Below are 26391 nucleotides of genomic sequence, written 5' to 3' on the forward strand. Positions count from 1 at the left end.
GTGAGGGGTTGAGGGTGAGGGGTTGAGGGTGAGTGAGGTTGAGTGAGGGTGAGGGGTTGAGGGTGGGTGAGGGTGAGTTAGGGTGAGGGGTTGAGGGTGAGTTAGGGTGAGGGGACGCGCTGTCAGGCAGTCAAAGGTGCAAAAGCATGCCCCATTAGTAAGGTCAGCGTATGCAAGGACTGATGAAAAAAACGGTAAGAATTGCAGTTCCGCAGTATTAAATCAAGTGGTGTCTTCAAGGAGAAGCCAGCGGAACTGTAAGCAACGTTGAAGGGATAAATTAACCATAGTGTGTGTCCTGAGTATAATAAGGAGAATGTGAACCGATAAAACAGAGCCAGCGTCTATGTGGATGTAGGTAAACTGTTGGTGCAGTAAAAACAAATTACCAAACATGACTAAGCACATGTCTACGGCGCACGTAGCATGGTTAAATGACAGGTACGGGAACAACTGGTACTCTGAGTAGCACATGGGCAGGACTAAACTGCGTGTAAGCAGCACGCGTTGTGAAATTGATGGCAGGTTGGGGAATGATAGCTGCTACAGAGCAGACTAAAAGCGCGTGTAGGAGAACTAATAGTAGATAGGGCCATAAGTGAGGCTATGAAATACAGGCAGAAAAAAAACTTTGGGACACGTGCGTAGAGGAACAAAGGGAGGAGGTGGAAAGCTGATAGGGGGGAGGGGGGTGGTTGGTATTATGGCGGCGCTTGCATGCAATATACCTGTGAGGCATCGGTAGTGAATAAGTCCTCGGCGGGGGCTCGAACACACATCAGAGGGGGCTGTGATCTGTGGGGAAACAGGGGTTTAGGACATTGGGTCAGGTAGGCGTGATCACGGGAGGTGGGCGCTAGAGGCAGTGTACCTGATTGGTCTCTGTAGCCACTCGCAACAGGGTAGTAGGTAAGGACGTGGATCCGGCGGACAAAAATCGATGTCTTCTGTCCGGTTGAAAGTACGGTACATCCACGGGGGTACCAAAATGGCCGATACTGAATCTGAGGGGAGAGAGAGAGGTACTGGTCAAAGGACTGCGAGGCCAGCGCAAGTAGCCAAAGTAGCAGCCTTGATGATACACATACCTCTGGACGTGTATGGAGTGCTTCCGGGTCAGTCAGGAGCCTCGGGCGTAGTCAGGGAGACCAGAAATGTCTGGAAGGAAGTAGAGAGGGGGCGAGGCCAGGTGACGTGGAATCGTCCAATAGGTCTGGGGGAGGAGGTGGGGAAGGGGCGTGTCGCACAGAGGGGTTCGCACTGGTATGTATACACAGGGAGAGCGAAAACCCATAGGAGTCCGAAGGACAAAAAAACAAATAACACGGCGGGCAGGGGAGGGGGCGGAGAGGGGAGAGGAGAAATGCGACACGGAGGGAAGGGGAGGGGGCGGAGCGGGGAGGGGGCGGAGAGGGGAGAGGTGCGACACGGCGTTAGACGGAAGGAAGAGAGGGGAGGGGGAGGAGAAAGAGAAATGCGACACGGCGGGAGGGGGCGGAGCGGGGGAGAGGGTGTGTGTGTGTTGTTAGGAGACGGACGTGCACGCGCACGCGCTTTTAAGGTCAATGCGCATGCGCATAAGCTCAATGCGCATGCGCATTGACCTTAAAAGTCACGGGCACTGCAAGGAATCGCCACGATTCCTTGCAGTGTGGATAAAGAGTGGATAACTCGCAATAGTCTCGCTTGCTCGATGCGCATGCGCATCGACAGGCGAGACCTAAAAAAGAGGGAAGGCTGAGTGATTAGCATTGGTATGGTTTCTCTCTGTTTCGTTTCAACAGACTGCCTCAAGATCTGCTTGCTTAAATGACGCACTGCATTAATTGCAGCGCAGGAAGCAGATACCGTGAGTCTGCGCAGTATGTCTTCTTCGGCTTCCTGCCTACAGCCTCAACCTCACCCTTTCCCAACTCCTCGCAGGACAGGATCCACCCCTCTGTGACGAGTTGGGAAAGGGTGGGGAAACCACGCTCTCCCCTCCTTGACTGACATGAGTCCCCAGCATTACGGAGCTTCTGTCAAAAACGCCCGGGGGGAATTTAACACAAACGTAGACAAGGGGAGGAGACTGATCCTCAAACCCATTACTTTGCCGAGCTGATGACATCATAGGCCTCAGGGATGTGAGCTCGTCAGCCCGGCAAATGCTCTTAGCTTTGGACACGCCCAGGGGAGGAAGTTTATGGAAAGCGTCACTTCACTGCCATGAAGAAATCTCGGCAACAAGCACAGTTAGTGTCAGTACAGTCCACCGCCCGACAAAACAGTTATTGTGTGAACGTTTTTTTTTAAATTTATACAAGGAGTAGTTTCAATAAAATTATAGCTTTTAATTTGATCCTGAAAGTAAGGGGGGCTGAGCCCCGACACCCTCATAGAGAAACCGCTCCTGAGTGCCTGGTTGTGGGCGAACGGGTGGGCGGTCCTGCTCAAGGGCAGGGTGAGTGACTTGCCCACTGTTGTGGTCCCCGACTGCTTTAGTCGGCCTGCGCACTCTCCCTTTTCTCTATGTAGGCTGCATGCAGCCTATATAGAGAAAAGGGCCTCCCGTTCGGTGTTATTCCTCAAGAAGCCCAAGGCGGACCCCAAGGACCTCAAGAACTTCAGGCCCATCTCCTGCTCCCGTTTCCGGCAAAAGTCATCGAGAAAATCGTCAACAGGCAATTGGCCCACCACCTGGAAGACAACAACATCTTGGACCCGCCCCAGCCCGGATTCAGACGAACCCACAGCACAGAGACAGCCCTCATCGCCGCCACAGACATCAGGCGCCAACTAGACAACGGCGAAACATCAGCCCTCATCCTCCTGGACCTGTCGGCCGCCTCCGACACGGTCTGCCATAGCACTCTAAAGACATGCCTCCTAGAAGCCGGAATCCAAGAAAAGTTCTTCTTCTCCGGCAGAACCCAGAGCGTCCGCGTCCCACCCTTCCGATCCGAAGCCACCAAGATCATCTGCGGCGTCCCCCCGGGCTTATCCCTCAGCCTGACGCTGTTCAAGATCTACATGCCCCCCTCGCACAAGGCCCACCAGCATGACCTCAACATCATCTCCTATGCCGACGACACCCAGCTCATCCTCTCCCTCACCAAAGACCCACACACCGCCATAACCAACCTCCACGAGGGGATGAAGCCAAAGAACGCATAAACAACATCAAAAGAACTGATCTTCTTAAAGAATATAAAAAAACAGATGACAACAGGATAGTGGTGGTATCCAAATACTCAATGCAGAGTGGAAGCTTCAAAAAAAGCCTCAAAAGACACTGGCCCATCTTAAATTTGGAACCCGATTTCAACTCTATTTTTTCGATACCTCCGCTCTTTGCCCACACCAGAGGAAGTAACTTGGGAGAAATTTTGAAACAAAAGTCACTACCAACAATAACATACAAAGGCACAAGACCTGGTCTACATTGTGGAAATTGCAATAATATAATTAAGGGTAATAAAATCCACCATCCCATGAAAGGACAAGAAATAACAGTTAAAGTAAGTGCTACATGTGACACATCCAATGTTATCTATCTTCTGAAATTTCCGGGAAGGTTACGTTAGGTTAGGTTTATGTAGGAAAAACAGAAAGGAGAATAAAAGTCTGAATCAGGGAACACAAAGCTAATATTCGTACACGGAATATCAAGTCATCAATTGCCAATCACTTTCTCGAAGAACATCACAACATATCCCAGTTACAATTCATGATACTGGAATGTATCGAAAGAAAAGAAGGAAGGGATAACAACAAATACCTTTTGCAGAGAGAAAACGTCTGGATACAAAACTGAGTTCGAGCAAGCCCAATGGTCTTAATGACCGAATTGAATTCTCATGTTATCTGTAATAAAGCAACCAATAGGTTGACTTTTCCTTAGAATGATTTGTATACATGTCTGTGCATCCATATACGCATGAGTATTTTCATTACATTATTCACATTTTCTTTTTACACTCTGATCACATCGTTTGGTAGACTGTGGACCTTACCATGAGGTGGACGCATGTATTGGTACACTGAGCTGATGTTTTCATTTTTTTTGGGTTTTTTGTGGTTATAATTTTGCAATAATATTTCTAGTAGCTTGTTTCCGATATAGACCTGAGTTTTAGGCTTTTGTCTAGTTTCATTTGTGTCGCGATCATGTGACCGCGCATTTAACCAATAGGCTCTTCAAACGAACACGGAAACGCTACCGCGTCCCGGTTTGAAACATTGCAGAGAGACTTGTTAACCGTGGCAAAGCACAGTTATTAAAAAGTTGGTGATCCGAACATGTTTTAGATCGGAATTTAATTGAAACAATGTGAGTTCATTTTACACTGGTCTTGACGAATTTTTGTTTGTATTGTATAGATTGTGAAGACGTAAAAAATAGGATCATGTAAGTTGGTTTTGACTTTTTTGGTTCACTGAGTGAGTGGAAGGCATTGCACACACTTTTTGGCACATATCATGTTTTGGTGGTTTACACACGGACACTGTTTGTGGGTTGAACTGTATTATTATTTATTGTGATATCATTGAAACTCACACAAGCCACATTTTGATTTTTTTAGTGCTACTCCCTGAGGTAGGGCTTCGTATTGCCCGAAATGCATAGGAGTAACCATGTGCAATGATGTTTTGTCCAAAAAATTATGTGATTATATTTACCACGAATTCTAAGAAACTAATGGAATTATAACAATAAAAAAAGCAAATTTGAAGAAAAACTTTGAGTGGAATCCTCCTTAAACAGGTTTTCGGGAGGAGTATGATGGTGTGCACATGGGGATGCTCCCAGTGATCCGCTGGTAGCACTCATATCAGTACGCATTAGTGGGGCAGCATAGTTAATGATGGGGCCATAAGGAGAAGGCATAAACAAGGAAAACATATTTTAAAGGCACAGTTAGGATATCTCTAGATGTCTCCCTCCTTATTAAAACACAACAGGCCATGGGGAAAACAGTTATCAGATCAGCCCTCTTGATGACAACTGAAACAAGTCTATTCTATTCTATTCTAAAGGTTTGGTAAAGGGCAACAGCTGCCCCAGCGAAGAGGCGTCCCGGCGCTAAGAAGAGTCACAGAAACCTTCCAAGTAGGGAGAGGGGAGAGCGAAGAGCTAACCAGAGAGGAAACAGGAGGGTCTTAATGGCTTTTCGGAAAGTTGGAAGGCTTTCTAGGGAACGGATGTTAGGGGGCAGAGCATTCCAATGCTTAGGTCCTAAGACCCTAAAGGAGCGGCCTCCGATGCGGCAAAGCTTTGTGCGGGGGACGCTCAAGAGGTACTGGTTGGAGGAGCGCAGATCACGTCCAGGCACGTAGGGAATGAGGAGATTTTGTAGGAGAGTAGGACTTCCCAGTTTAAAAATTTTGAAGATCATGATGAGGGCTTTGAATTGGGTAGCCAGTGAAGTTTGCGGATTGTATCTCTGGCTGAGCATCTGCGGGGAAGGCCGACCAAAGCTCTTGCCGCCGCATTTTGCACGCGTTGGAGTCTAGCAATTTCTCCTTTGTTTGCACCTAGGAGGAGGACATTAGCGTAGTCCAAGCGAGAAAGGATAGTCGCTTGGACGATCAGCTGGCGGACCTTCGGGTCGAAAAAGCCAAGTATAGAGCTGAGACTTCTCAATAAGCCTATACAAGTGGCGGCCACCTTCTTGGTGTGAGTCTGATAGCTGAGTGAGGCGTCCATCCAGACTCCTAGATTTTTTACAAGGGACTTAGGGGGGGGAATGGAACCAAGGGATGACGGCCACCAGTGCTCATTCCAGAGGCTGGTGTTTTTGCCAAGGAGTAGCACTTCCGTTTTTCCCGCGTTCAGTTGTAAATAGTTATCCGTCATCCATTGCGCCACTGCTGCCAGGCCATTTCTGAACCTGGAGGCCGCGATGGAGGGGCTTTCCGTGAGACTGATGACCAACTGGGTGTCGTCGGCATACGACACCAGCGTCAGCCCCCACTCTTTGCCCAGCCCAGCAAGAGGCTGCACGTAAAGGTTGAAGAGGGAAGGGCTCAACGCTGAGCCCTGAGGGACTCCCTGTGCAATGGGGCGGGGTTTGGATAGAAATGGGGGGGCTGACACCCGGAAGGATCTGTCCACAAGGAAGGAGCGGAACCAGGTCAGAGCAAGGCCAGAAACTCCGGTCATCTCCAGACGCTTAAGAAGGATGTCGTGGGATACCGTGTCAAAGGCTGCGCTGAGGTCGAGAAGAATCAGCGCAGCACTTTGACCGGAATCTAAAATCGTCCGGAGATATTCGGAGGTGGCCAGTAGGGCAGACTCCGTACTGTGGCCTGGTCTGAACCCATTTTGGGATGGGTCCAGGATGTTATTCAGGTCCACATGTTTGGAGAGGACGCCGTTAACGTGAGCCTCTGCAATTTTAGACAGCCAAGGGAGCAGAGATATGGGTCGGAAGTTCTCCGGCTTAGATGGGTCTAGGGTGGGTTTTTTGATAATGGGTGACACCCATGCTTGTTTCCAGGCTGTCGGAACCTTAGCGGAGGAGAAAGAGAGGTTGAGTATGGAAGTCATGGGAGGCAGGAAGAAATCAAGCGAGTCCATGAAATGGGTAGGGCTCATAGGGTCCGCAGGGGAGCCTGATTTCACCTTTATGCACAGTTTGATAAGCTCGTCAGGAGAGATGTCAGGGATTTGAGTAAGAGGGTTGTAGTCAGAGGTGGAATTGGTGGGTTTGATAGGGTAGAGGGGGTGCTGAGAGAAAGTTTTGTAAATATTTTGAACTTTCTCTATGAAGTATGTAGCGAGTTCCTCACATTGTTCAGTGGATGCAATGTTGGGGGAGGGTAACCTGGTGCTCTGAAGTTCTTGGACTAGTTTGAAGATTATTTTTGCAGGGTTGGGACTCGAATTGATTTTGTCATCATAGAAAGCTGCGCGAGCCGTGCGGATAGCTTTGTGGTACGATTTTAGTTTTGATATATAGTTGGTTTTGTCCTTACAGTCAAAATCTTTTCTCCAGAGACGCTCTGCTTTTTTACATTCCTTGCGCATGGATTTAAGGGTGTCATTGTACCAGGGGTTGGAGGGTGTGGTACGCCCTTTGGTCCATTTCGCTGGAATGAGAGTGTCAAGTCCTCCCGTAATCCAGTCATTAAAGGTGCTATAGGTCGTATTGATGTCTTGGTTGGCTCCCTGATGGAATTCACCAAGGGTGTCGTGGAAGTCAGCGGTGGATAGTTTGTGCCATGGTCTTTTAAGGCGGCGGGTTGGTTCGGTTTTGTGCGCACGTCCATAGACTAGGATAGTCAGTTTAATGAGGTAGTGGTCCGTCCATCCCATTGGTATGGGCATCTCTGTAGTGACATCTTGAATGTTGGTAAAAACCGGGTCTAGAGTATGCCCGGCTAGATGAGTCGGAGCCTGAATAAGGGAGTTAATTTGAAGGGCAGAGAGATCGGCAAGGAGATTTTTAATAGTGGAGTCGTTAGATAAATCAAAATGAAGGTAGAGGTCGCCTAAGATGGTAAAATTAGCAGATTTGGTCACAAGAGCAGTTGCCATCTCCAGAAGGGCTTCGATAAACCTGGAAGCAGGATCAGGTGGGCGATAGATGTAAAGGCCAGACATTGTGAAGTGTGGACTAGTTGAGATTTTAAATCGGGCACATTCACAGCCAGGAAGAACATCTTTAGTAAATGAGCAAGCGAATTGCTTTTTATAAATTACCGCGATGCCACCGCCTCTCGCATCACGATTTACAGTTGACATGTGGTAGTCGTCTGGGAGCGTGAGGTTGGGAATGGCAGACGCGCCATCCCGCAGCCAGGTTTCGCAAAGGAAGAGAATGTCAGGGTTCTCATCCAATATGAGGGAGTTAACCTCAAGATGGTGTTTAATGAGCGATCTGACATTGAGTTGAAGAATCGTGAGGGGAGAAGTGGTAGGTGAGTATCGTTTTTCTTGAGTGCGACTCGGGCTTGCAGCGGTGAAGTGGCAGGAGTTGCATTGGAGGCTCGTGTGGCCAAGAATGCCTGTCACGTCAACACATCTCTGTCCAGGGTTTAAGGCAAGGAGGTGTTCTCTGTCGTACCGAAAGGGCACCTGAGGCAGAGTTTGACCAGGGGGACTGGCGAAAGGCGATGTTGTGGCGATGACGGGCGCAGACGGGCTTGCCTTAGGCGCTCCCGCTGCGCGTACGGTACAAGCACAAGCTAAATAGGGAGTGCTAATGGCCTGGGGGTGTGGCCTCCGAGTGGGCGTGGCCTCGCGTCTCCCAGGCGGGAAATGTTTGTTTGGAAGGGTCCGCGACCAGTAAACAAACAAGTGAGTGCTTGTAAAATCAGCAATAGGTGACAGAAATAATTTTTAAAAAGACAACAGAGAAACTCCCGGCTTCCGCCTCAGGAGGGTTCGTGCTTCTAGCTGCAGGCGCAGGGATCGGCGCTTTTAAGCAGAGTTAGGGGGGCGTAGCCTCCGAGTGGGCGTGGCCTTGCATCTCCCCGGCGGGGAATGTTTGTTTGGAAGGGTCCGCGACCAGCGTTTAATCGGCTGTGCGGCGCGCTAAAGGGCAGAGTCCTGAAGTAAACAAACAAGTGAGTGCTTTTAAAATCAGCAATAGGTGACAGAAATAATTTTTAAAAAGACAACAGAGAAACTCCCGGCTTCCGCCTCAGGAGGGTTCGGCTTCTAGCTGCAGGCGCAGGGATCGGCGCTTTTAAGCAGAGTGAGGGGGGCGTGGCCTCCGAGTGGGCGTGGCCTCGCGTCTCCCCGGCGGGAAATGTTTGTTTGGAAGGGTCCGCGACCAGCGTTTAATCGGCTGTGCGGCGCGCTAAAGGACAGAGTCCTGAAGTAAACAAACAAGTGAGTGCTTTTAAAATCAGAAATAGGTGACAGAAATAATTTTTAAAAAGACAACAGAGAGACTTCCGGCTTCCGCCTCAGGAGGGTTCGTGCTTCTAGCTGCAAGCGCAGGGATCGGCGCTTTTAAGCAGAGTGAGGGGGGCGTGGCCTCGCGTCTCCCCGGCGGGAAATGTTTGTTTGGAAGGGTCCGCGACCAGCGTTTAATCGGCTGTGCGGCGCGCTAAAGGACAGAGTCCTGAAGTAAACAAACAAGTGAGTGCTTTTAAAATCAGAAATAGGTGACATAAATAATTTTTAAAAAGACAACAGAGAGACTCCCGGCTTCCGCCTCAGGAGGGTTCGTGCTTCTAGCTGCAGGCGCAGGGATCGGCGCTTTTAAGCAGAGTGAGGGGGGCGTGGCCTCGCGTCTCCCCGGCGGGAAATGTTTGTTTGGAAGGGTCCGCGACCAGCGTTTAATCGGCTGTGCGGCACGCTAAAGGACAGAGTCCTGAAGTAAACAAACAAGTGAGTGCTTGTAAAATCAGCAATAGGTGACAGAAATAATTTTTAAAAAGACAACAGAGAAACTCCCGGCTTCCGCCTCAGGAGGGTTCGTGCTTCTTAAAACAGTCGGTGTTCCTCACATCAGTATATCCTACACTATAAGTCTAGGAAATGTATTACAGCTTCAACTTCTGTGAATACATGAAATGAAATTAAATGAAAATGTGATTTGTAGAGCGCTGCAGCTGCCCTGAGGCGTCCAGGCGCTAAAAACAGAGAAAGCCCTCATAAGGTTACTTTGTTAAGCATTAAACAGGAAGGTTTTTAGCTGTTTGCGGAGCTAGTCAGGTTGGGGTTGTTTCTCAGCTGCAGAGGGAGGGTGTTCCAAAGTTTGGAGACATTATACGAAAAGGAGGGTCCTCCTGCTCTGGCTCTACAGATTCTGGGAATCTTGGCTAGAAATGCCGTTGAGGAGCGGAGGGTCTTATTGGGCCTGTAGGGAGAAATCAGGGAGCGGTTGATGTCTGGGCCCGTTTCCCAGAATGTCTGGTGGGCAATGCAGAGCGCTTTGAATTTCACTCTGTCCCTAACAGGTAACCAATGTAAGGTCTTTAGGCCGGTTTTTATTGAGGTCCTCCGAGGGATTCCCAGCAGCGCCCTGGCAGCACAGTTCTAGGTGCGTTGAAGCTTTTGTAGGGTGTAGTCTGGTGCTCCCAGGTAGAGGGCGTTGTTAAAATCCAGACGAGATTGGATGAAGCCCTGTATGATTATCTGTTTGGCCTCGAAGCGGAGGAGGGGAAGGACTGTTTTGATCACCCTGAGGAGGCCAAAACAAGTGGCTGATATCTTGGTGGCCTGTGTGTCAAGGCTCAGAGATTTATCGAGCCAGACGCCTAAGCTTTTGATGTTGTCTCTGGGGGGTGGGGCCACTCCCATGCTTGATGGCCAGATCAGCTCTATGGAGGCAGGGGAGGCTGGGCCCAGGAGCATGAGCTCAGTTTTATCGTCATTGAGCTTTAGGCATGAGCTCATCATCAACCTCTTTACGTCTTCCAGGCAGGCCACTAGGTCTGGTGGCGACTGGAGGCCGCTCTTCTGTGCAAGGGAAACCACCAGCTGGGTGTCGTCCGCATAGGAGATGATATTGACACCATGCGGACAAACAATCCCAGCCAGTGGCCTCATGTATGCATTAAAGAGCGTAGGGCTTAAAGAGGAGCCCTGGGGCACTCCGCATCCCAGAGGACGACTGGATGAGCGGGATGTGCCGTCGAAGACCTGAAAGGTTCTGTCAGATAAAAAAGATTCGAACCATGTCAGGGCATCCCCGGTCACTCCTAAGTCGGCAAGGCGGGTTAGCAGGATTTTGTGGTGTACCGTATCAAATGCGGCACTTAGATCGAGGAGGATCACTGCCACTGATCCTCCTCGATTCAGGATCCGTCTTGCCTCCTAAGTTACAGCCAGTAGGGCGGTCTCTGTCCCATGTTTGGTGCGAAAGCCTGCTTGGGAGGAGTCGAGGAGGTGGTTTTCCTCGAAGAACGTTGTCAGGATGGTATTGACGTGTTTCTCCAAAATTTTCGACGCCCATGGGAGTAGCGAGATCGGGCGATAATTACTGGGGTTGGCCGGGTCAAGGGAAGGTTTTTTCAGTAGAGCCCGTACCATAGCGTGCTTCCATGTCGTGGGAACTGTCCTGCTTACTATGGAGGAGTTCAGTAGATCCAAGAGAGTGGGAAAAATAGTAGTGCTGGCCAGGCTCAATGAGCCTGGGGGAGCAGGGTCGCATGGGGAGCCGGTTTTTATTTGTTGTGCCAATTTCTCTAAGGTTTCCAGTGTTATCAGGGGAAAGGACTCCAGCCGCTTGGTCGAGTTTGAGGCCGAGTGCGGGCTTTGGACAGGTGAGTCGGTGGGCGGGTTGGGAAAAGAAAGATAAATTTTATTAACTTTCAACCCTAAGCAACCGGAAGTCCAGCTAAATGCTATTAGAACAATTCAGTCTTCTTGCTCGTGAAAGCTTTTTTAAATATTTTGCAGCATCTTTGTGCTTAGTCGAGTCGTTCCACACATTTGGATTCATGAGCAGCTACTGCTCATCAAGCTGGCACCTTTTGACAGCTTACATTTGCACCACTATCTGTTGGCCTTTCTTTTACACTCCTCAAATCTATGATGATGGCTCCGTCTCCTGTTCCCGACCTGCATTGGCCTCTGGTGGGGCATGTAAATGCTTTATGCTCCACTAGTGGGTTGTTCATCATGTGTCTCTAGATAAAAGACAGTTAGAAAGGCATTGTTTTTTAATTCAGTGAGGGCAATCTGATCGGCTTCCATCAGGTTTTCCAACAAACAGGCCTAGCAGTAAAGCCTCAGACTTCTAGTTCATCTTTTTGTCATATGGCATTCACCCAGTAGATATTTCTTTCTTTTCAATATTTCTGTAGAGCCTTCCATATCTATAGGCATTTCCTGAAATGTTAGACAGAGGTCCCTGGCACTTTACTTTGCTTTTATTGTCATATTAGCTACAGGAGGCAGATGATGGCATCTTGGTTTGGTTTCAGGTATTCTTACCTATCATTATTAATGCTCCATTATCGTCTTTACATGGCCCTGGACTTCTGCAATAAGCCTAAAACGCTGCTGTTAGACCTGGTACCATTGGCATGAGTCTCCCTTCCATTTTTCACTGATTGCTTCCTGTTTTTGATATGTTTTGCTGGTTTAGATGCTTTGGGCACTGTGCCACTGCTATTCAGTGCCACAGTGCAAGGGCTCCAGGACTGCACAGAACTGGTTTGGACTAGGTACAGGTCCCTCTGCCTTCAGAGGACAAAGGATTTTGCAGTATAAATATTAGGACCCAGACCCCAAGACTTTAGATCACTTCTGGAACAACAAGACAAGCCTATGCCAAGGAGAGGAACCAAGGAAGCTGCAGGAGATTTGACTGCCCTCTGGCAGGGTGCTGTGTTGCTTGGTTGGCCAGCAGTGGTTTCTTTATTGCCAAGGAAAGGAGAATTAACTTTTAAAGAGCTTTCATCATCTTGCAGACTATTCCTCCAAGGGCTTGAACTTGTGCTTGCCTCCTGCTGAAGTCTCGGGGGCAAAAGACTTCGCCACCAGCTCCCCTCTGAATTTCCTTGCTGGTAATTCTGCCTGCAGAAGCCTGTGTGTCGCTGGAAGCACGACTCAGCGAGAAAAAGCGTGTCGCAGCTGTTGCCGTCACATCACCGGAGAAGCGGATCGTCACCGCATAGGTCACCGCCGCATCACCAGAGAAGTGTGCCTCCGTTGCAGCTATTTACTGGAGTATCACCGGAGTAGAGTGTCGCCATCCGAGGGTCGCCGTCGCATCACCGGAGAAGCGTGTCGCAGAGCCTTGCGCGGCTCCAAAGTTACAGAGTTCGCCGCACGGCCACCGGGCGTGCACGCATCGTCTTCACGTCGTCGCATCGCATCAAGGGCGCCATCTTATCACATTGCACCGGATTGTCACATCGCATTGAGGCGCCATCTTGCCGCATCGTAACCAAAATGCAGTACGACAATCAACGCATCACCTCCTCTCCGGTTAGGAACAAGACGCATCCCCTACTCTGCGCAAGTATTGAGGAGCGACGCATCGCCTCCCCAAAGCAAGGAACCGACGCATCTCCCTACCTGCAAACCGTTTGTTTGTTTTGCGTTACGCATCCAGGTACTTTTGTGAGAAACGTGTTGCATTTATCATCAACTTGAACTAAGCTCCTTCTACAATCTTTAAGTCTATTTTGAGTACAGTATTGTGGATTTTTATCGGATGTGGTCTTGTGTTAAGTCTATATAAAGAATCCTTATTTTTATAAAACCTGTGTGGTGTCTATCTGTAGTGTTTTCATTGTATTACTGTATGTGTTGTGTTCACAAATGCTTAACACACTGCTTCTGAGATTAGCCTGTCTGATCATGCCAAACTACCATGGGGGTGTGATGGGGTTATCCAGGAGTGTAATCCCCTTTCCCTGACCTAAAAGCAAGGGTCCCTATTTGGTCAAAGGCACCTACCTCTGCCAACTAGAGACCCCCAGTTCTAACAGCTGCACATTACCACATACTGCTAACAAAAGCTAGCATCAAGCTACCATATGCACTTCAAGATACCTTATGCATGTTCCTTTTCAAGATGTTTAACCCTTTCCAATCCTAAAACTCGAATTAGAGTGGAGCCCATTCTGCTGGGAGTGATGAAACGTATGTCTCCACACATTTTTGCTCAAACATCACCCTGGCTCCTCTATGTGCCACAGACTTCCTTGAATCAGTGAGCCATAGCATCAGTGGCTTCATACAGCAATGGCCTAGATAGTTTCCCGAACCCACAACAGTCTGCTCCATCTTCCAACTTCTGTCTTCTGTCTGCTCAAACAACAAATGAATTGCTGATTTTGCAGGTTCACACCAAGGCCAAGCACCCTTTCTCTGGGTGATAGCCATCTTGTAATTGCTCTGAGTAGGCAGGGGTGTGAGGAAGTCTGTAATGTGGAGGGTCATTGTGTCCCTTAAATGCCTCCTCTCTTTGAACCATGTAAGTTATTACTGAATGTTTGTTTATGATAAAATGCAATTAAACACATTTTTTTTAAAATGCCTTCTCTCTTTAACCCACATGGATTATTGGGGGCACTGCTGTTTGCTGTTTCAATACCAGAGTTGTTCACTGAGCCAGATTTACTTCAGTGATTGCCAAAGCCAGGAAAGAGATCTACTAGTTTTTCCGCTTTTTTACTTTCTCATTTTTATAGTTCTGAGATCAAGATGCTCTCCTTCTCTCTGACCTCTGTAAATAAATAGGTTATCTTGTGGGGTTTGGGTGGAAGAAATCTCAATCGTGCTCTTTAAACAAAGATTTACATTTCATAGTGTAGCCCTCCACAATTTGTCATAACCACTCATCATCCACTTCGTACCTGTAAGTGCAACTCGGTTAATAGCCTTCCAGGAGTTCACAATACTCTGGGAGCATCCATCTCCACTCTTCGTGAAATCATTGGTCACAATGTCGTAAAATGAATCACAAGGAACAATATCCTCAAACTGCCAAATTGGAGCAGATGCTGCAATAGCACTGGAATACAAAAAAAGAGAAAACTGCGTAAACGTCTAAGCTGTACGTGTTTTGTTTGAGCATGTCACAAAAGAACATTGAATAGAACGAAGGAGATCGACCACCACCTACCCACAAACTAAAAACTGTTAGCAATACCTTATTTATACAGCATTAAAATTACCTCAAATCCCATCATACTGCACATAGGAGCACAGAATAAATAGAACAAGCATTGACAATGCCAAAAGGTCTGTCTTTAAAGGAATGCTGGAAGGTAATGTAAAGCATTACAGATAGATAGCATAGGAATGGATATTTTTTGCAGCATGAATAATTTTCTAGATTCACATGCTGTGCATTATTCCATCTAGTGGTTGGGTCCGAAACTGTATTTGTTTTTTCCTCTGGAGCGTTGCCGACCAGGGAGTGGAAGCAGAATTGACATACGGGGGTTTAGATCATCGAAGGTGACGTTTAGAGAAGGTGTACCGCAAAGAAGACTGCGAAGGATGCAGGGAAGAAGACAGACAAGGTCAAAAATCCGCACACGTCGGAAACGAAGGCTCCCGAAAAGAAGGTGCAAAAGGCAGCCCAGATGTCGAAGGAAATGACGGCCGAGGGTCAGCCGCGACCTAAAGAAACCAACGGATCCCACCCCAGGGATACCAACAAGGTAAGATTATCAAAATCGAGAAAGGCATGTGCAGAACAAGAGGCCACATAGGGAAAAAACCTACCCTCGGAGGCAGAATCCATCACATCCAAGAAGAGAATCTCCTCGGCCTCAGACGCCGAAAGGGCTCTTGAGGTGGAGAAAAAGAATAGACACCTGGAAGCAGAAATGGCGCCACTCCTTCAACCAAAGATGGGGTTCGATGAGGCGCTGTAGGAATTCAGAATTCCTGCGAAAACTTCAGCGGCCACTGACGCCAAAGAAGAGGAGGATAACCTCAAAGCTCCGGCAACCCCTGAACCTCACGAAGAGGACATCGAAGAGGAACTCTATGCTTCAGAAGAAGAGGAAGCCTCTGGAACTTTCAAGGAAGAATGGAACAACCTCGACACAGAAAGCCCAGAAGAAGAAGTCTGTAGCTATCCCTCAAAGGCTTCACCACCAGACAACATAACCTTCTACAACAGCCTCATCAAGCGAGCAGCTGATACCTTCGGGATCCCCTTTGAGGAGAAGAAAGGAGACTCTTGCTTCCTCCTAGAAACATTACCACCATCCACCAAGGGATCACAATACCTCCCAATGCTACCAAGTATTCTGCACCAGGGCAAGGAGTCTTTCAAGAAGCCTTCCTCAGCAAAGGAGGTAACCCCAAGGATAGAGAAAAAAATACAAACCCTCCACAAAGGACCCTAAATACATTCAAGAAAACACAGTAGCAGACTCCATCATTGTCACCACAGCAAGAAGAAGGAGCACTGCCCACCTCCACAGAGAGAGAGAAAAAGAATGGACATGGTGGAGAGAAAGATGGAGAAAGAGGTAGCAACGCAAAGGCGCACTGCAAATTCTAATGCCCTCCTCAACAGGTGTGGCCACCAACAATGGGACGACATCAAAGAACTGATGAACAAACTCCCGAAGAGTATAAGAAAAGACCAAAAACCAACATACAGGAGGGAAGAGGCATAGTGAACACCTGCCAGAAATCAGCTCTAGACGCAGCCAATACAGCCATCCGACAAATGCGCACAGGCACAACGTTAAGAAGTCAAGCCTATCTCCAAATCTCAGGATTCAAGCAAGAGATCCAAACCTCAAAAATTAAAAAAAAACCTTCACAGGAGATGCCCTGTTTGGAATTGAGGTAGATGAATCCCTTCAATAAATAAAGAAGGATAAAGTAGGTCAGGGCTATGAGAGCCCTGCAACAGAGGGGCACCTTCAAGAGAGGAAGATGTAGCCTCAGAAAAACCACAGGAAGGGGAGCCTTCTCAAAAGGTCAACAGCATCAAACACAGGGCAGCGAACATCAATCAAACCAGCAGTCCAGATACCACCCCCTTTTCTGAATCGTTTTTGGCCACTATAGGTGTGGCAGGGTATACTCAGACATGAGTCCCTTTCTCACTGCACCATCAGGATTCAAGCAAGCCAGGCCGAAGAAGGCTGAAATGCCAGAAACCGGTCCCCGGTAGCTTGTCTCCTTTCTGGTGAAGAATTGGCTTGGTAGTTTAGTCTGCCCTGTTCCCATGATTCACTGGGCCAGTGACAGACTGATTTGCATATAGCCAGGTTCTGAGCTGGCATGGTGCAGTGAGATAAATAACAGTGATGGATCAAGCCCTGATCTTTGGACTGGGTAAGAGTGGTCTGCTTAATTCAGACACTCTGTTCATCACCACCCCCTTTTCTGAATCGTTTTTGGCCACTATAGGTGTGGCAGGGTATACTCAGACATGAGTCCCTTTCTCACTGCACCATCAGGATTCAAGCAAGCCAGGCAGAAGAAGGCTGAAATGCCAGAAACCGGTCCCCGGTAGCTTGTCTCCTTTCTGGTGAAGAATTGGCTTGGTAGTTTAGTCTGCCCTGTTCCCATGATTCACTGGGCCAGGGACAGACTGATTTGCATATAGCCAGGTTCTGAGCTGGGAGGGTGCAGTGAGATAAATAACGGTGATGGATCAAGCCCTGATCTTTGGACTGGGTAAGAGTGGTCTGCTTAATTCAGACACTCTGTTCATCACCACCCCCTTTTCTGAATCGTTTTTGGCCACTATAGGTGTGGCAGAGTATACTCAGACATGAGTCCCTTTCTCACTGCACCATCAGGATTCAAGCAAGCCAGGCCGAAGAAGGCTGAAATGCCAGAAACCGGTCCCCGGTAGTTTGTCTCCTTTCTGGTGAAGAATTGGCTTGGTAGTTTAGCCTGCCCTGTTCCCATGATTCACTGGGCCAGGGACAGACTGATTTGCATTTAGCCAGGTTCTGAGCTGGGATGGTGCAGTGAGATAAATAACGGTGATGATCAAGCCCTGATCTTTGGACTGGGTAAGAGTGGTCTGCTTAATTCAGACACTCTGTTCATCACCACCCCCTTTTCTGAATCAGATACCAAGCCTGGCAGCAGCAACCAAGGCACTCCTTTTGAGGCAGAGATGAGCCAGGGGACAACCCTCAAGAGGGGGAGGAGAAAAATCGAAGTGACTTGCCACACAACAGAAGAGCCCCACACAACACCAGTGGGAGGCAGAATAGCGCATCACCTACTTCAATGGGAAAACATCACCACAGATAGTTGGATTTTAAATGTGGTACTCCAAGGCTATTGTATAGAACTAACAACCAAACCCACCAAGAAAGAAGAAGTTTCAAGGAACAGAACTCTTACAATTAAGACAGCAAATAAAGAAACTCCTACAAAAATAAGCAACAGAGAGGGTACCGAGGAGGGAATACAACAAGTGAAACTACTCGCCTTACTTCTTGGTACCAAAGCAAGACCTCACGCTAAGACCTATCTTAGACCTCACTCAGATTCATGATCAAATTCATTTGCATACAGCGTTTCAAAATGTCAACACTACAGGAAGTAATCCCACAGCTACAGAAAGGGTATTTCATGACAAAAATAGACATAAAGGACACCTATCTGCACATCCCCATGAACCAAGCCCACAAGAAGTACCTCAGGTTCTTCCACGAGGACACTCACTATCAATTCAAGGTCCTGCACTTCGGTATAAAATCAGCGACAAGAGTCTGCACAAAGTGCCTAGCAGGGGTAGCAGCATCCCTAAGAAGGAGAGGAATCCACATCTATCCCTATCTAGATGACTGGCTGGTGAAGGCAAATTCAAAGCAAATATGTTACACACACGTTCCAGGTGATCACAACACTGCAAAAATTAAGTTTTTTAATAAGCCACAAAAAGTCATCAACAAAGCCAGAACAAGAAAATACCTTCCTAGGAGCAAGATTAAACTTCAAGGTTGCACGGGCGTACCCGAACCAGAAGAGAATACAAGCTATCAGACAACAAACTCCTCTCTACCAGAAGGGTCAGTCTCCGACAGTGAGGACTGTCATGAAACTCATGGGCATGATAGCATCATGCATTCCCCTCATCACCCAGGCACGTGAGCCCACTACAGGAGTGGCTATGCAACAGTTGGTCACAAACCACAGGGAGTTGATAGGATCTAGTGGGTGTGACTATCACAACAGATGCGTCCTACAAGGGTTGGGGAGCACATTCAGGAAACCTGAGGGTCCAGGGTCAGTGGAACAACGCAGTCTCCATAAAGCACATCAACTTCCTAGAGATGAAGACGGTGTTCATGGCACTAAAGGCATTCCAAGTCCACATAGGAAGGGAGATAGTATTGATCCAAACGGATAATACCACGACAATGTTCTACCTCAACAAACAAGAAGAAACAAAATCATGAGCAAACTAGCTCAGGAAATATGGAAACAGGCATATTCAAGGAAAATCAGCATACAGACAATTCGCCTGCCTGGAAAGGACAACACCAAACCAGATCAACTCAACAGAGCGAACAACAGCTTACACGAATGGGAGATAAAGCAAAGGAGCCTGCAACAGGTCTTCACCCTCTGGGGGACTCCAGAAATAAACCCATTCGCAACATTGGCGAACAACAAAACGCCAATCCTTCGCCCCCAGGTTTCAACACTACCTATCAAAAGGGAATTCCCTATCACTAAACTGGTCAGGGACATTTGCGTATGCTTCTCCTACGTTACCTCTACTACAAAGGGTACTGGGGAAAGCCAGAGAACCAGGAACAAATCTAATTCTCACTGTCCCTCAATGGGCAAGACACACCTAGTACTCAAGCCTGCTCTAACTGTCCAGAGGACAAATGACCAAATTCAAGGCAGACAATAACCTTCTCACAAAGTAAAGGGGTCAGATTTTTCACCCTGAACCAGCCTAGCAGCCTGGTGCCTGAATACATAGAGTACGGACATTTGAACTGACCGCAAAGAACAATGGAAATACTAAAGGAGGCAAGAAAACAGACCACAAGACAGTGCTACGCAGCTAAGTGGAAACAGTACACAATATGGCGTACAGAAAACAATACCCTAAATTTGATCTCCAGACAGGAACCAGTGCTCACATATCTAACACACTTGCTTGACAGTAACATCAACTACCCAAACCTCAAAGTGCACCTGGCAGCAATTGTAGCCTACACCAGGGGAGATTCATGTAAAAGTTTCTTTACAGCACCAGTCATCCAAAGATTCCTTGGGGGTCCAAAAGGATTGCACCCCCAAGAAAGGCTCAAGCCCCAATGTGGAGCTTAAACACAGTCCCTACACAACTAATGAGAAAACCATTCGAGCCCATGCACAAAACAGAACTCAGATACATCACTATAAAGACCGCCTTCTTAATAGCTATAACATCTCTATTGGGAGTACGTTAACTACAAGCATTAATGATTAAGGAACCATACATGTAAATCCACAAGGACAAGGTTATCCTAAGGACAAACCCTCAGTTCCTTCCTAAGGAAGTAAGCAAATTCCACATGAACCAAAGCAAACAGCTAGCAGTCTTCTTCAAAACCCCACATACACGACTAGAAAGAAGCCTTTATACCCTTGTCATAAGAAGGGCTTTACTATACAATCTATAGGAGACAAAACAATTCCGTAAAGGCAATCAATTGTTCATCTCTCACTCAAAGTCCAACAAAGGAGCATCCATGACAAAGGGGACAATTGCACATTGGATTGTAGAGGCAATTCAAGTGTGCTATGCCTCAGCAGGAAAGACTCTTAAACACACGGCCGAAAGCCCACTCAACAAGTAAAAAAGGGACAACCCTAGCCTTCATGGCAAATGTGCCAATAGACACTAAATGTGCTGCGGCAACATGGGCATCCCCACACACCTTCACCAAACATTACTGTGTGGATATACAGATGACTAAGGAAGCTCAACTGGGACAAAAGGTTACTTACCAGTAGGAGTGGTTTTGAGGGTTGAATAGTTTACTGGATTTACATGCGACCCACCCACCTCACCTCAGAAGAGGAATGCAAACAGGTGGGGAAAGAAGATCACGTAAATCAAGAACTAACATCTAAAGATATAACCTAGAAAAAAGGGGGGAAAGGAATCCCAAGATGGCTATCATGCATAGGAACTTACGGGGCACCGTCTGACATCACACAAGGGATGGACCCAGCACCAAATGGTGGTCGACAATGCCCTAGCAGAAAACAAAAAGACAATTTCGGACCCAACCACTACATGACGGAATAATGCACAGCATGTGAATCCAGAAAACTCTTCAAGCGGCAAAATTACTCCTACTGGTAAGTAACCATTTTGTTACTTGTGTAGAAGAACTGTGGAATAATGATGTAAGTTAAAAGGTCAGTCAGGCACTGTCAAGTCACACATAAAAATTAATGTAGGTTATTGACTGTCCTCCTTCCATCTGAGCTGCTGCCAGAGAAAAAACCCATCACTTATCTAGTTATCTAAGACACTAGCATTTCAATGTTATGTGTGTGCCCCTGAAAGTTCAAGCTTAGGCAGCTGGATAAACAAAATGATCACAGCTGCATTGAGGGCAAGCACTTTGTTTGTGGAAGCACACAACTTCTGCCCACTCAAAACATGTACTCATGTTTTTCAACATGTGGACAGAGCTAAAGCCCCTCTCTAGTGATGCTCACATAACTGTCTGGCGACAGCTGTGCTGCTAATCCAGACCAAAACACTGATGCATAAATTAAGGCACTGCATAAAAAAACTATGAAAATATGTAGGAGTTAAAAGCCTGTCATCAATTTTTCCCAGATATATGTGTTGTCTTGTCAGGTTTCTACTAGTGCAAAAACACCAGTTGATGGACAGAATGCAGAACAATGTCATACATTCACCCCAGTACAGAGATCTGTGCCAAAATCCAGCGTTTTTTTTGCTCACCATGCCATTCCAGTTTGAACCTAGCCATATGTAAATCAGTCTTGATCCTGTGCCCCATGGGAACAGTCCAGCCCGAACTGCCAAGCCAGGTCCTCCCTGGACTGAAAACAAGCATCCTAGGACCGGTTTCGGGCTTTCAGCCATCTTCAGCCAGGATAGCTTGATTTCAGTGGCATGGAGAGAACTCCCATCTGAGCATACGCGTCCCACTCGGGGTGACAAATGCAAAAACAACAGTTGATGGATATGCAGAACAATGTCATACATTCACCCCAGTTAGCTAAAGAATAATGATGGATTAAACCCATATCAGTTGACTGGGGGTGAGTGTTTGATTTGCTCAAACGCTCCGTCCATCATCCCCTTTGGTATCGCTTTGTTCGCCCTAAGTTGGCAGGGTATGCTCAGACGTGGGTCCCTTGCTCACTTTGCCAATGGTTTCAAGCTAGCCTGGCTGACGGCTAATTAGCCAGAAACCGGTCCCAGGATGCTTGTTTCCGGTCCAGGGAAGACACGGCTTGGTATTTCGGGCTGGACTGTTCCCATGAGGCACAGGGTAAGACTGAATTGCATATGGCCATGTCTGAACTGGGATGGTGGAGTGAGCTAAATAATAATGATGGATTAAACCCAGATCATTTGACTGGGGGTGAGTGTTTGATTTGCTCAAACGCTCCATCCATCATCCCCTTTGGTATCACTTTGTTCGCCCTAAGTTGGCAGGGTATGCCGAGACGTGGGTCCCTTGCTCACGTTGCCACTGGATTCAAGCTAGCATGGCTGATGACGGCTGATTAGCAAGAAACCGGTCCCAGGATGCTGGTTTCCGGTCCAGTGTAGACATGGCTTGGCAGTTCCGGCTGGACTGTTACCATGAGGCACAGGGTCAGACTGATCTGCATGCAAAGGCCAATAGCAGGTGATGAGAAAAAAAAGCACACGCATAAGCATGTTCAGAGTTTAAAGCCCTTACTAAAAGCCTCGAAGAGGGGCGTGGCTTGGCGGGCAAAGATGGCGGTCGCAGCCTTGTAGAGCTCCCGCCGGCCCGGACACAATTTGCTCATTTATCCTGGCCCCCGAGCCCACTGTCGATACCACGTGAGTGGCGTCTGTTCCTGGGGGTGCTCTGATCCCTCCGGTGTGCTGATCCCGTGGTTCCATCTCTCCCGGGGACCGAAAACGCCGGCGGAGTGCGGCCTAGTGACTAGCGGTGGACCCGGGACCTCGATTTTCAGGATGCCGGAGGTCGCTTCAGCAGGGTGGGTCCCGGCCCGACTTTGCAGTTCCGAGTGCCAACGAGTCACAGAGGTGCCCTGAGTTCTGGCGCCGTGCCTTGGAGAACCTTTTCAGGCGACACGGCGTGGTGGAGGCCTACCCCGCCCTTGTGAGACCGGGGCCTCGAGTTTCGCGACATTGCGACTGGCCTAGACCGGACGCGGTGGTTGTCGCTCTTCATTCCAAAGACACTTGCGGCTGCGCCCTGATCCAGGGCCCGAGACCTCCTGCGCCCACCGCTGTGGGTCTGCTCTTGGGGATTTATTGAGAACTGCCGCGGAAGGTATCTGCCCTGATCTTGAGGTGTGCGGCCCGGCTGGGTGGAAGTCTCCGGTGACGGGGCCAAAGGCGGCCGCCCAAGGAGTGGCAACGTTGAGACTACAAGCGGCCATGACCAGAGGTGGTGGAGGAGGCCCGCCTAAGCAGGGCCCTATCGACAAATTTACAGGGCCCAGTGGTGGATCTGGGGCGCCCGGCGGCGGCGGGACAGGGCCGGACAATGCGACGATCTTGGCGGCCATCACGCAGTCCCGGGACATGCTCGATGCCAAGATTGGGGCTGTGGGTGCAGACGTTACACTGCTGCGCCAAGATCTCCGCAATGCAGTGGAGCGGATTACAGAGACCGAATCCCGAATCTCGGTGGCGGAGACGGACATTGGCACACTGAAGCAGAAAATGGCGGAGATGGAGTGTGCCCAAAAGACTCTCGCTTCCCGAGCCGAAGATGCCGAAGGACGCGCACGAAGGAACAACCTTCGCTTTATAGGCTTTCCGGAGAGGTGTGAGAAGGATGATATGGAGCAGTTTTTGTCCCGATGGCTGGAGGGCTGGCTCCCGGCGGGGGCCCTGTCCTCTTGTTTTGTGATCGAGCGTGCACACAGGGCCTTGACACAGCGGCCGCCGGAGGGTGAGCGTCCACGGCCTGTCATTGCAAGACTTTTGAACTACCATGACCGCGATGTCATATTGCGGGAAGCAAGGAGCAAAGGTCCGCTCTCCTATGAAAATCACACTATCATGATATTCCCTGATTATACGAAGCTGGTGCAGCAGCAGAGACAGTCATTTGTAGCCGCCAAAGCCAAGTTGCGGGGCCTGAAGCTTCAGTACTCTCTACTGTACCCGGCCCGCCTGCGGGTGGTATACCAGTCCCGGACGCATTTCTTCGATTCACCTGAGGAGGTCTTTCGGTGGACGGACGAAGCAGTAAGGATTAGGCCGCACGCCCAGCCGGGACTGGACCCGGGCGGGTCGAGGGGATCATCGCAGGAGCGGACGAACCGCCAAAACCGAAAAGGACGACATCGGAGGTCCAGATCACGCAAGCGGTCAGCCTCCGCTAGTGCGACACAGACCAGTGGAACAATGGACTCTGAACACTCAGATGCTGGCAGTTGAACCCTGTTGGGGCCTGGGCCCTAGTCCTTTCCGGTAATGTGTTGCCCTACTTTGTAATGGATCAGCTAGTGGGGCTGTTGTATGGGGGTTCTACTGATGCCAGACTGCCTACTTTCGAGACTCTTTGAGGCTACCTGTGGTGACGCTATTGGGGCTCGGGAGGCGACTTCCAAGGGCCTTAGACCCTCACGAGTTGTGGGAGTTGTCGGGGGGGGGGTGTGTATGGTGACCGGGATGTTGGGATCCTTTGGTATGGCTGGCCCTGAGTCCTCTGTTTTGGACCCGGGTCTATCCATGCCGCGACAGATACTTCAGTGTTCTATGAGGTATAGGGGTGGGGGGAGCTGGGATGAGGATGTTGGGAGCTTTGGTTTGTTGTTGTTGGGGGAGGTTCAGGACTGGGGTGGGGTAGGGAGGCCTGGGGTTGGGTGGGTGAAACCGCACGTGTACATTGCTGCCGGATTGAGTGAGTGGTGGAGTGCGCTGGGGTGGCGCGGGGGCCTAGAGGGGGGGACCGCCTAGATAATGGCTGATCAGACTACTGTGCTTCCTAATAAGTCCATTCGTGTTGTAACATGGAATGTGAGGGGGATGCTAGATAAAATCAAACGTGGAGCAGTATTGCGCTGGGGGAAGAGGGAGGCGGTGGATGTGCTGTTGCTCCGGGAAACTCATATGCTGGGCTCCAAGGTCCTTAGCCTTCAGAGGTTCGGCTTTCAACAGGTCTACCATGCCGGCTTTGCGAGGGGATCGAGGGGGGTGGCCATCTTGGTTCATCGCAGGGTGGCATACGTTCATGAAAAGCAGTGGATAGACCCTCAGGGCCGCTTTGTCTTTATCAAGGGAAAGATGGGTGCCGAACCAGTGGTCTTTGGTAGTGTTTATGCCCCTCCTCCTATGCAGTGGGCCCTGTCGGAGAGACTGTTTGCGATATGGGATGAAATCCTGGATGTGTTGACGGTGGTTGGGGGCGATTGGAATGAGGTTATGGACGTGGGCTCAGACCGCCAGAGACGATTGCCTGTGGCTGTGGATCCTTCCCCCCCTACCCCGCATACTAGGCTGCGTGCAACAGCAGACAGCTTGGGCTGGGTGGATGTGTGGCGCCATTTTCATCCTGCTGCGCACGAGTTCACGTATGTGTCGGCGGTGCATGGTTCCTTTTCGAGACTCGACTACATCTTTATGCCTGGTGCTTGTTTGAGCCGTGTGAGTGACGCTGCTATCCTGCCCAGGGGTCTATCTGATCACTCCCCCGTTGTGGCTACCATAGACCTTCCCACGAAACGGCAGCCGTTCCGTTGGCGGATGTCCTCGTGGCACCTACAGCAACCTGACTATGTGCATCACTTGCGCGAGGCGGTTGATAATTATTGGCGTGATAACCTTGTGGGAGACGTTGACGCAGTGGTGGTGTGGGAGGCGCTGAAGCCCACGATACGGGGAGTGGACATCGCCTGGTGTGCAGCCGCCCGACGGAAACATCGGGAGGCCATTACGGCCGCTGCCGCTCGGGTAGAGATCTTGGAACAGCGTGGCCGGGAGGGGGGGGATGAGGCTGTGATACGGCAGCTCCTGCAGGCGCAGCAATCCTATGCCTCGGTCCTGCACGATGAGGCCAGACAGGCGTGGCTCGCCACGCGTAGTAGGATTTATCAATGGGGCGACAAGTCCTGCACGATGCTCCACAGACTATGTCAGGCTACCTTCCAGCCACTCACGTTGCCGGGCCTCACGGCGGAGGATGGCTCAGTGGTGACAGACCCGGCCCGCCTCGCGGCTAGCTTTGCCCATTACTTTGAAGCACAGTATGCCCCCCGGGATTCCCTGGAGGCGGAGGAGGTATCCGCATATCTAGATGACCTGTCGCCACAGGCCGTCTCCGATGACACCAGAACTGCGCTGGACATCCCGCTCTCTGCTGAGGAACTCGGGGAGGCGCTGGGACAGCTCAATACAGGGAAGGCGCCGGGCCCAAGCGGCTACCCGTGCGAATTCTACAAAAAGTTTCACCTCCATCTGGGGCCTCAGTATAGACGCGCGCTTGAGGCAGCACGGGTCCAGGGGGAGGTACCGCCGGATTGTCGCCATGCCGAGATCGTGGTGTTTCTGAAGCCGGGCAGGGCCCCGGACAGGCACGACTCATGCCGGCCCATTTCGCTATTAAACATAGAGGCCAAAATCTTGGCGAAGGCCCTGGCGAACCGCCTACTGCCCTTTATTGCGGACCTGGTCCACCCTGACCAGGCCGGGTTCATGCCCCGTAGGGCAACTCGCCATAATATCCGGCGGGCACAGGCGGCGGTGGATGCCATGGGGGCTCGGGACGAACAGGCGGCACTCCTGCTAGCAGATATGGACAAGGCCTTTGACTCTGTGAGTTGGGCGT

General features: G+C 49.5%; 1 protein-coding gene across 2 annotated transcripts in view; it reads right to left on the reverse strand.

Moving 5' to 3' along the window:
- PRCP (prolylcarboxypeptidase) overlaps positions 1–26391 on the reverse strand; it is a 319478-nt gene that overhangs the window by 106141 nt on the left and 186946 nt on the right. For both annotated transcript variants that reach the window (XR_015299267.1, XM_086933910.1), the window contains exon 5: positions 14254–14411. Coding sequence is in view for 1 of the 2 variants with exons in the window: in XM_086933910.1 (XP_086790036.1) it covers positions 14254–14411 (158 nt within the window). In the remaining variant the exon portion in view is untranslated. The remainder of the gene's footprint in view (positions 1–14253; positions 14412–26391) is intronic.

The sequence above is a fragment of the Lissotriton vulgaris genome, chromosome 8 (assembly GCF_964263255.1).
Source record: "Lissotriton vulgaris chromosome 8, aLisVul1.2, whole genome shotgun sequence".
Classification (NCBI taxonomy): Eukaryota; Metazoa; Chordata; class Amphibia; order Caudata; family Salamandridae; genus Lissotriton; species Lissotriton vulgaris.